The sequence below is a fragment of the Montipora capricornis genome, chromosome 4, assembly GCF_036669925.1.
Source record: "Montipora capricornis isolate CH-2021 chromosome 4, ASM3666992v2, whole genome shotgun sequence".
In the NCBI taxonomy this organism is placed as follows: domain Eukaryota; kingdom Metazoa; phylum Cnidaria; class Anthozoa; order Scleractinia; family Acroporidae; genus Montipora; species Montipora capricornis.
In genome coordinates, this window is record NC_090886.1 from 4,035,234 (window position 1) to 4,046,880 (window position 11,647).

Genomic DNA, 11,647 nt, shown 5'->3' on the forward strand with positions numbered 1-11,647 from the left:
TCAGCATATTTGTTATAATCGAGTATATTGCAGACGGCATACGGGATTCTTCGCTGACGTCATTGCTTACATTGTCTCATTGACCACAGGTTCCCAAAGCTGACGCAATCACTGAATCAGTGAAAAAGTATTGGAGAGGACAACTGTACTTGAAAGTGGAAAATATGAGCGAAATCTTGAATAGAAAATGTCTTACCTCGTTTTATTTGTGAGGTTCCTTGTCTTCTGTGTGGTTTTTGTAACGCTTCAATAATATATCTATATACTAGGGAAACAGCGACGCTGAAAACTACCAAAAACTGCCGAAAATCGCTGGAAGCGTGACAAAAACCACACAGAAGACAAGAAGCCTCATAAATAAAACGAGGTAAGAGACGATTTTGTTCAAAATTCGCTCATATTTTTCACTTTCAAGAACAGTTGTTTCCTTCAACACTTTTACACTGGCAGTGATTGCGTCAGTTTGGGGAACCTATGACAACGAAAACCCCGACCAACCCTCCCCCCCCCCCCCCCCTCTCCTCCTTACCTTGGATATTTGCAAAAAATCTCGCTCAAACCTCGATTAATACCCACACCCCTGGAGTTGCTCCATTTTATCAAAACATTACCTAATACAACCCCCCCCCCCCCCCTCTGGGGGCTGGTTTGGATTGCACTTGATCGCTAAGCAGGAGCCCATTACCCATATTTTTAACCCCTTTCTGTTTTTATAAGCACCTCCCAGTGGGGCTTTAGTGGATGTTTTCACAATAGCCAATCATAAGAAACCTATGGTCAGCCACTTATTACGTCACATACGTATGTGACGTATGTGAACCACTTCACGTATGTTCTCAGTCATGTACGTCACATACGTCAAAATATGGTAGTTTTAAAAATAGAAAGGTACGGGAAAGATTGACTCAAGGTTACAATACGTATGGAAGCTCCGGGTAATGGGCTCCGGTGATGGTAAGTAAACTGTCTTTGAAGGATGCTAGTCTTTTTTGAAACAAGCCAGAGCAAAGCTTCAATTTCACTCAATAATCAAAAGTTTAATCGGAATAAAGCAGTTTATTTTATGACTAGCTCAGTGAGCGGGCAAGATGAACCAAATCCCGTGCTGTGATTGGGATCTCTCGCTTGGTGCCGCAAGATCAAAGATCATGTTTTGGTGTTTTTCCCAAATAATAAATCCTTTGTTGACCAAGCTTGTTCAGTCAAGATGGCTGGATATTGGCCAAGTTCTTTCTTTGCGTGTTTATGGACCAAGACGAAGTCTCGGTCCATAAACACGCAAGAAAAGAACCTTCTTCAAACTTGGCCAATATCCAGCCATCTTGACCGAACAAGCTTGGTCAATAAACCATATATACAAACCTTTGCATACACCGCAGATCCCCTCTAGGGCCTTCTCCCTTCCAATGCTGAGTTATCACAGGCAATCATCTCCCAACTTTCTCCTTTTCCACACAAACAGTAGATATTTGAAAGAATGTGACAAGCCTGCATGGTCTCCCTTTTGTGGGTTTGTGGTTACAAATTATTGTGAAACCTTCAATTCACACTTTTGCTTTAACGAGCATGTTCTTGAGTGATTTGCTTCTCTTGCATGATATTAAAGGAGGTTTCTTAAATATTCTAATCCCCACCTTTTCCCGGGGAGGGCGGGGGGCGACGAGAGCGTCGGGGTTTTCGTTGACTCATGCATAACATATGAGTTTGCTCACATGTTAAAGTTAGTTAAATCTCCAATGTTGAGCCTTCTAACTTTGATAACCAGCCAGTTATTACCCATCAAAAATCGATAAATTCGGGATCGGAATGCTGATGATCTCATACATTGTTGTAAAATTTCGAAGTTTCATCATTGCTCAGAGATTATCTGGTATATATCGGGTTAAACAATTTCAGCGATACCTTATGAAATTCACTTTCAATATTCACTAGTACTTTATTCTTGGCTGACTGATTAGAAGAATATAGCCTCGTGCTAATGACACAAAAATATGTAAACAACGATTCCCCCATACATCTTTGATTTATTAACATAATAACGAATAGTCATATTTACATATTTACTGATTTGTCGTGTTATTTTAGGATGTTTTACGAATGACACCTTATCCAGGGCTTCAACAGAACCTGCAAGTACGGCTTTCTCACATTTCACGCTTATTCCTACTCCAACATTGCGGCCAAACCCGCGTTCAAAACTAGTGGCTTTGTCACCAGGCTCCAGCGCTACAGTACAACCCACTCAGCCTTCAAAGAAAGGACCAAAAAGCAGTGTATCATGTCCAGCGGATGCCAAAATGATCAATCCAGCACACGCGCAGTTGCTTTCAGCTACCACTTTGTCAAATTTGCCGTCGACACCATCTACCTCAAGTTTCAAGTCTGCCTGTCTGACAAGTACGCCTCTCTAAACTGTGTTGGACTCATTGACTGGTCCAACGATTTTGCGCATGTTAACGTTGAGCTATTATAATTTCTGCAATAGTAAATGGAAATGATGCAGATGTATTAAGATGCAAAAAAAAATCGTCCAAGTCCACAGCCAGGTATCCCTGAGCCATTGCATGCATAGTCTAAGAACGTGTTGAGCTCGCGAGGACGATAGCATTTTTGTAGTTCTCAGCGCCAACGCAGAATTGGCCGCCCGTGTTTAAGCAGTGTTGTACCTGTACCTTTTTTTTTTTTACAATTTTTAACCATGTTGACAGAATTTGTTTTATCACCTCTGCACGTCGATGTTACAAGCAACGTCCGTTCCTGTTTTAGCTGGCGCCACCAGCAAGCTTCGCGCTTCTCTCTTACGAGAAGAAAGAAAACTACCCGAGACATCAGTTCCCGGCAAACCATGCATCATTACAGAAACTATATGAAATTCTTTTCTGGTTAAGCTTGATGCGCAATTCTGTTAAAAACAGCGTTGGGAAATCTACCTCGTCTTAGAAAAGATCTGGACATCTGGCTGCGAAAGGGTCTCATACGAGGAGACATTAGAGGATTAAAACGAGGGTACTGAAAAGTTTCGTGGGGTTGTCGTGGAAAAGACGTGGCATAACCGAGAGGAGTCCTTGAAAAACTAAGAAAATTCCGGCTCGTGGAAGTTAAGTAAGGAGGAATGGGAGTCCCTTCCTTATATTGGGTAACTACAAATGGATTTGTCTCTCCTTGTGAAGAGGTAAACGTGCCTTGTAAGTAAGGATTAGTAATGCTTGGTCCGATAGCAATAACCGATTGCATTGGAGCTGAGGACAAATAGGGGGGCTGAAAGTTTGTTTGAGTGCCAGGACTGTTTGTCCACAATGATACTGGGGTAGAGCCGATGTTTTGATATCCTTGTGTAAAAGGGAGCAATGGAGCGACTCTTGCCTGTCCCAACGTTTTGTAGCTGGCGTGAACCTCAGGGTGTCTGTAATAGCTGCGGTGATGATGTACGTTCCTCGGATAATGACGGTATCGTGGCGAATAATCATGTTCAGTCTCATCATCAACATCATCTCTTGGACGGTGCCATTGCACTCTGCCTCTGTCTATACAACACAACGAAATAATCTTTACTTAACGAGGGAAAACACATGAACTATAAACAAGAGCCCATTATCCAAGAGTAAGAATCTGGTATCTGGTGTGTCCACACCAGCGTCAGAAAAAAGTGTCTATTTATAAACCAATTTGCATTACAATGTAGCAGTCACATTTACATGATATCATATGGAAATACCTGGAAGAAAACGTTTTATTGGGTACAACATTGAGTTAGCCCTACTGTTTATTTTCCTGCAAAACTACGTTTAAAAATAGACACTCTTGCTATAAATTATCCAACATACGGCCCTCAAGAAAAAATAAAAAATAAAAAATACAATAAGAATCGAATTTAGATTTCGTCCAGTCCAAGCCAATCGTGTTTTGTCACGCAATTGAGACAAATGGCCGAGGGAGGCTCGGGGAGCCTCTCTCCTCAAGCCTTCCTCGGCCGTTTCCATCGAGTGCGGCACGACTGATATAAAGCAGATTAATGCGCCCTTTGCAGATGGTGATGCAAATTTCCCTTTCGTAAACGGTAGTTGCCATTTGAAACGGTCGTTGCCATTTCTCAGAACGGTCGTTGCCATTTGAAACGGTCGATGCCAAATATAACGGTCGACTACACACTTCACTTCAAAGAAAATTAAAAGAAACAAACTAAGAAAAAATATTACCAAAAATTAAGATAAAAAAGGGAAAAAAAACATTTATAAAACAAAAACTGGAGGAAAAAAAGAGTCCGAAAATTTCAAGACTCGAACTCGGGTTCTTAGCCCTCACCCTAAACAGAACCCTAACCCGAACCCTAACTCATCAACCTCGTTCCCAGGGTCCTCTCTCTTCCTTCCTCGAGGAAGGAAGAGAGAGGACCCTGGGAACGAGGTTGCCTAACTCATATGACCAGCGAGACACAATTCCCAGTAATCGCAACCTTTTGAGTTCTTAGACCTAATGAGTGTAATTCAGAGCTAAAAAATGGCATCGACCGTTCTGAGAAATGGCAACGACCGTTTTAAATGGCAACGACCGTTTACGAAAGGGAATTATAAAGCGATGGCGATCACATGGCACAAAAAACCACCAAATGGAGAGAAAACGTAAAACCGAAGGAAATTATGTTTACAAACAAATGTGTTCGAAATTTGTTTTTAAAACAGTGTTTATATCAAGAAAAGTGAATTTCAAATTTCGCGGGCGCAGCCATCTTGAATAATGGTGACGTGTTACGGTTGCCCTATTGTTCTGACCCAAAGAGTTTTTTTCCTAATAACAATAGGGCAACCGTAACACGTCACAATTATTCAAGATGCCCGCGCCCGCGAAATTTGAAAACAAAAATTATTTATGTGTTTCGGATACAAACACTTTCTTTGAAAATACTTTAGACTGACTTGACTGTAAAGGTTATTTCCTGTGATTCAAAGTTATTTTTTTGTTGAAGTGGAGGTTTCCTTTAATTTAAATTTTCTTTGTTTTAGATGTCGCAGTGCGCAATTTGCTCTTCACTATGGCGGTTTAATTTTTGTACCATGTGATCGCCAGATGCAAAGGGCCCATTTAAGTTCATCAACAATGCTTTCTCTTAGCAAAGGAATCTACGTTAAGATTCAAAACACAATAGAAAAGGCCAAGCTAATTGACAATACATGTTCATATCAGGAAACCATGGCTGGGAGCGAACAACAGCCCTATATTCCTGTCACGGCGTTTTGCACAGACCGATTTATTGCGTTCGACATTAGGGGCGCTTTCCTTTTGTCAGAACTGGCCGGTCAGACCCGTCAGTTTGCAAGGAAAATGCAACAATTTGAAGGAACACTTGCATGATAATCCCTCGTATTCTTCTGGAGGAGTACATATCATCTTCGAAGTGTGTTAAGTTGAAAGCGTTGTAGAGTTAGTCCTTCCAAATGCCAGGTCTGGCCGGTCAGTTCTTTCAATTGGAAAAAGTTCTAAGAGAGCGCAATCTCTAATCTTGGGTATCCTGTGCATGGGATACGCTTTAGCAAATTTCGTTTTTTCAGCGCCATCTTGAATTACCTCTTATGTGCATTGATACGTCATATGCGCAAATGGCGATCGCACTCCTTGTTTGTTCATGTTTCTTTCCCTAACCTTCTCCTACTACTAGTTTTAAGATTGAATTTCCTTCGAATGAGACTCCTGTAGGAACCCGAAGAGCGATCACAAGACGTCAAAGCATCACCGAACCGGAATTCCTTTTTTTTTTAATTTTTGGAAAACGTTGTTTAAAAATAGATCAGTCTGTAAAAATGCCCTGACATAGGCTTAGTATGGAAGTTGTTCTCTCCTAGTCATGGGATCCTGTTCATTTCAATTTAAATATATAAATACTCAAGATATTGACTTGAATCCAACTGCTGTTGGAAGAAATGGGTCAACTCAATTTTCTTTTGATAAAAAGCCTTTTCTTATCAAACAATTCAATAGACCGAGCAATGTCTTGAAAACAGCGATAATACAACAATACGCACATCGTTCATTTGTGCTGTAAATTTGCCCTAGACTGATGTTTTTTATATAATTTCTCACTTGAATCTACTTCGCCTTTTATGTAAAGGATTTAGACAAAACCTGCGATTTCATTCCACGAGTCCTTGTGATGATCGGAAGGGGTATGCCTCATAAAAAACAAGATTTAAAAATATACGAGAAAAATGTGTCTAGGCTTGGTTATGTGTCTTGTATAGCTTATTCAAGACAATCTGGAAAGTCAAAAGTACACAGGTTCCATAATTAGTGCTAGTGCTTACAGAACAGCTCCATCAATTGGTAAATAAGGGAATAAATATACAGAAAATAAATAAATAAATAAATACAAGCTGTGTGTACATCAAGCGAGAAAAAATTCAATGACATACCATGATGCCGCCGTGGTGGTTCCCAGTCCCACCTTTCCCTCTCCCGGTCTAAATCATCTTCGTACCCAGGCCTGTCTCGTGGCTCATACTCATCTCCGAAACCGCGTCCATGATCGTCTTCGTAATCAGAGTCTTCGTCAAATGGTTCGGGATCCCGAGGTGTTGGTGGTGAGTCCTCGAATGCGCGATATGAACCCATCGTGTCTTCCTCGGGAAGTTCATTATCTTCCGGATATTCGTCGTAGTCGCGTCGGAGATCATCGTAATCCTCGTCATCGTCGTCGTCATAGTCGTAGTCATGGGGGCGAAACGATTTCTTCACGGTACCACTTTTCGCATCCTCGGTACAGTTTCGCTTTGCAGTTCCCGTGGAGTTGTGTCCACATTTTGGAAATGGATGGCTGGGGCCCTCTTCTTTTGTGGCTGATATTGTGTTTACTGTCGAGTAATTAGATCCCTTGGTGTTCCTTCTTGCTATTTCATTGTTTTGTTTAAAGAATTTCAGAAGTGATCTTTGTTTTAACTTGGAGGTTAAATCTGTAAATGCAAAATAAAACGTGTGGTTTAGCTAGGGTTTGCTCAGATTAATTATCTTGTTCTCAAGTTCAATAATGGACATAAAATACTCACGAAACGGTTTTCTTCTTGTAACATTTTAATTCTGCTCATTGCTATTCTCCCGGGTATTACTATAATCCTGTGCGTTATACATTTAACAATTTTATGGTGTCTTCAATAAAAAGTTGAGGTGCAAGTTAAATATATTTTTGGCGATTGCGTAGAAATTGCATAGTTGCATAGTATTGTCATTCTTCTCATTACTAGTATATGTAATCATATGGGCCCAAGCGCAATTAATTAAGGATTAATTTAACTCATATTTTCAAAGTTTTCCAAATTTTGTGAAAACTTTGAAAAGACAAGTGAAATTAATCACATTAAGGGCAAAATTATTGAGAGAAGCCCGTTCAGTGCCGCGACAAATGACAATCAACACGCTCCCATTCTGTTAAAGTTCAATTCAATAAATCGTTGCTGTCAACAGACATAACGCTAAAATGTATTTTATATGTAGACAAAAAAGTATTTTAATCTGGAAGAAGATTCTCTTGTAACTTCGCTTGCTCTGGATAAGCAACTGTTAACTCAATTAGGATCACGTGATCATGCTCTCTTGTTTACCAAAAGTGCCCTTGTGATGAAGGGAAAATGCCCTCCGTCTCAGCCAATCAGCAGTTAGTAATTTTGCCCCGTATGTGATAATTATTTTTATTGTATTGCATCTGTAAACATTAGCAGAATTAGCCAGTAGGAAGCTTAATTATAAGCAAACTCTGAGTCACGCACGGAAGGCAACCAGAAAAGAACATTTCGTATGCCAGGACTGTAATCTCTACTAGGAGGCCATTACTAGGAGCATCCCTACGCACTACTATCGTAGTCATATCCTTGAATCAACCTTTGCGCGTATCTTTCTATTTTTAGAGCTAACCCCTCAGCAGGAGACTCATATTAACATCAATTTGTACAATTTTGATACATTGTTTGTGCTTTTTTTGTCTTCGTTTGACTATAACTTTATTCTCATTCGCCATTCTAAACAGTGTGTGCAGAACAGAAGATCTCGTGGCGTTCTAAAAATAGGAAGATACGCGCAAGGGTTGACTCATAGGGTATGTATGGGAGAGGCAAGATGCTACTCATGAGCTCCTGTCTCTACCAGATTATTAAATTATAATGATCGTCTCTAAAAGGGAAAAGATACTTAGCAATATAAATTTCATAGTCGTAGTGTATTTATCACCCCACGAGAAGCTTTAGGAGTCGTAACTCGTTGAAACACAGAGCACAGACCACAACACAGGGAACCCCATGCCCTACTATGGAAAGCCATAGCTTTTTTTATGTAATGTTTGTTTTTTGGTCTTGACGGTTTGTTTTCATGTTTTGGAGTTTTGTCATAGTGCGCTGTGGCACTAATGTGGTGTGGTTTTGTCATTATGTGACGAGGTTTGATGTTCACTCCACGTTCTGAAGAAAGACATCTCGTACAAAAATGACTATGACTAGAACGTAACAAGCTATGGTTTTATCAGCTTTAATCAGCGATGAAAGCCTGACGAACGATTCCTCAATCAAGCTAAATTGTTATGTTCTAGTACTAGTCATGATTTTCTTGTTTATAGAACGAGGAAGGTCGTGCTTTGAAGTTGGTGCACAACTGGATAAAATAGTCTTAATCTACAATTTCGATTTTATTCGTTTCTTGGGGAATTTTATCTTTATATTAAAAAGAAAACGGGTTAACACAAAGTGTTTCCGAAATACTAAATAACAAAACTTCAAAGTGATGAGAACCTTGACGTAAATCACTTTGAATATTTCAGCTTCCTCCGCCGCAGTTCGTGGCTACACGTAAAACAATTAGTTTTGAGGCAAACCTTGGCTTATTTGTTCTCATTCAAAAGAATCATTTCACTGACCTTTGTTGTTCCGAGCTTCGCAGAAAAACAAAGCACATAAAATGGACGTCGTTAGCAGGTACCGAGACCGCATCGTTTGCCATACAATGGTTCAAAACATTGTTGGAATGCTAGTAACACACAGTTGGGATTTTTTTCAAAACGTTCGTCAGGACTTCATCTCTGATACAAGCTGATAAAACCGTCGCCCTTGTGATTTTTACGGACCTTAGGTGTCAGTAACTTACTGATTTTACAAGTTATGAATGATTAATCTTCCTGATTGTTATTCAGGTAGAACAAAAGTTCTGCAGCAAAGAGAGTACAGAGATGCAATGGTAAACTGAAGAGCAGATATCAAAGCCATATATTTAAATAGTGGTTTGAAACTACATTCTGACTAAGGGAGATCACCGCAGTTATTGGAGAAACTTTAACAGTTTCCGTAAAGATCCTTAAGAAATTTTGAAACCGCGAATGCGCTGCTATACCGCTGAGCAATCAAGCCGTCGTAGAGGTAGTCAATAGGCCTTTTGCAACTAACGATCACATGGTACAAAATCCGCCATGCTGGAGGGCAAGCTTATTATTATTCCCCCACTGGGACATTAAAACAAAGAGACCTGAACCAGTCAAGCTTGACTTGCCTTTGTTTTAATGTCCCAGTGGGGGAATAATAATGAGCTTGCCCTCCAGCATGGCGGATTTTGTACCATGTGATCGTTAGTTGCAAAAGGCCTATTGGCCTTCATCCGGCACTGCAGCCATGTTGAGTCCTGAGGGATTGAAAACTTTTGTTGTTGCGCACTGAGACTCGTTCCCAAACATTTCAACTCGAGGCTCGGGGTGCGAAATCTTTTGTATACGGCCAATATGACCAGCGCGCGAATAAGGCCCATTGGGAGTTTAAGCAACGACAACGCCACCAAGCAAGAAGATGATTGGTTAAAATAGGAAAAATATTCGCGCTGCACGTCTGGCACGCGTTTTATAGTGCATTTCTTTGTTGTAGTCCAATTAAATGTGACAACGTGGAATCGCCAGATTTTAGGCTCTGGCGACAACGTGGGCATACAACACAGTAAACCATTCATTTTCTAACGTTAACTTATACTTCCATTTCTGCCATATTCATGCAGTTTCTGCCTGGAGGCTCAAACTTGGTCACTGATAAGTGCCTCCACGAAAGTTAATATTTTTGTAGGCTGTTACCATGGTAACGCATCTAGAATAAAACAAGCCCTAAAGGACGCTTCTTCCTCACTTATGCAAACTTCCAAAGTCTTTTGCACTTCCGGTGTGTTGCGTGCACTACTTTTCAAAGAAATTTGATTTATTCATCTGACGCGTGTTTCTTAGTTATGGCGTGTATAGGTTACGTGCGCGCGCAGCTAAAAACCCTTTCGAGCCGATTTCTAAAACTATGTATGTTTAATTTCTGATTTTTGCTGATAGACCGCTCATTTGTAGTCGGAACTATCTTAATTCCAAATTTCTGCAGAATCTAATGATGGATTTGCGTGAAAATTGGTAAAACAGCCAACAGCTGTTGGTCCCAAAGTTTTGAGCGAATGCGCATGCGCATGATTCTTCTTTGTTCCTCTGAAAGGTTCCACTTCTAAAACGTAATAGAAGCGAATTTACACCGCAAATATGAAATGATTCTTTAAGCGAAAGATCATCACAGACAAAGAAGCATGAATAAGCTAAATAATGAATAACAAGGCGGTGAACTTGCAATTTTTACCGACGCTCTAGTGGAGATTGCATCGCTATTTGTGATTGACGTTTGACGACCTGAGCGAAGACATCTTTACGCTTTGTGGCCGTAGCCTACAAAGGGTGCATTCCACGTGATTTGTTCAAAACACCTGTGAACAATTCACCCGCGATTGGTCTTCATCTTTGGCCTCTCATTGGTGAAAATTGAAGTTCAAGGTAAGGCATTCACTTAGGCGCTGCAATCTCAACTAACAAACGCAGTGTAGTAGCTTTCGAGAAAGCAACTCTATGGGTTTATTCGATTGACCCTATTTAGGAAAACGAATATGTGGAGTGATGATTTAAGACGGTATGTCTGGCGTTTTGAAGCAACAAAGATAATAAAGGTACATCTGTTTGACAATCTTAATGCAAATCTCCGCAAAAATGAAGGATTTCGAACTTCTATTCCATGTATTCCTATTCCTGAATACAGACAATCGGTCGCACCCTGAATATGTCCTTCTTGTCTGTCAATCGGAACTTACACAAATTGTCTACAAATAATTACCAAGCATTGGCGAAAAAAGTAACTGTGGATTGAGAGTCCAGTACATTTCTAAGATTTATTTAGGACGGCAATTTGTAAGCCACCATAAAACAGATCTATTTATGCAATAATCATTACAGACTGTATTTTATTACTCAAAATGCATGTTACAGACCAAAAACTACTTTGAAATTTCGACAATACACTACTTTATAAATGATAAATAAAAAAGGATAACAAGGAAAAATATGTGTCCTTAATTCAACCATTCTTTGAACTTACAATCGTGAACAGTTTAAATACTCGCTATGAGGCCCCGTCCACTCGTATCCGGAGATTTTTGTATCCGCAAATTTTTTGTGCGGATACAAAAATATCTGTGTCCACACGTAGCGAATACGAATCGTATACGACCGTCCACACATATCCGATTCGTATCCGGACATGACGGCTATCATGAATAAGGCCTATTTTGAAGCCAAAGACAGCCTCTACTAAGGCGTAATGGGATAGTTTGAGCTCACATGTGT

General features: G+C 40.2%; 1 protein-coding gene across 1 annotated transcript; it reads right to left on the reverse strand.

Moving 5' to 3' along the window:
- Positions 1-1,917: 1,917 nt before the first annotated feature.
- On the reverse strand, positions 1,918-9,113 carry LOC138045260 (uncharacterized). The gene is made up of 3 exons (XM_068891688.1): positions 8,888-9,113; positions 6,405-6,941; positions 1,918-3,524 (listed from the first exon to the last, which is right to left on the reverse strand). Exons 1-3 carry the CDS (start codon positions 8,958-8,960, stop codon positions 2,884-2,886), a joined length of 1,251 nt encoding a protein of 416 aa, XP_068747789.1. The 5' UTR covers positions 8,961-9,113; the 3' UTR covers positions 1,918-2,883.
- Positions 9,114-11,647: the final 2,534 nt, after the last annotated feature.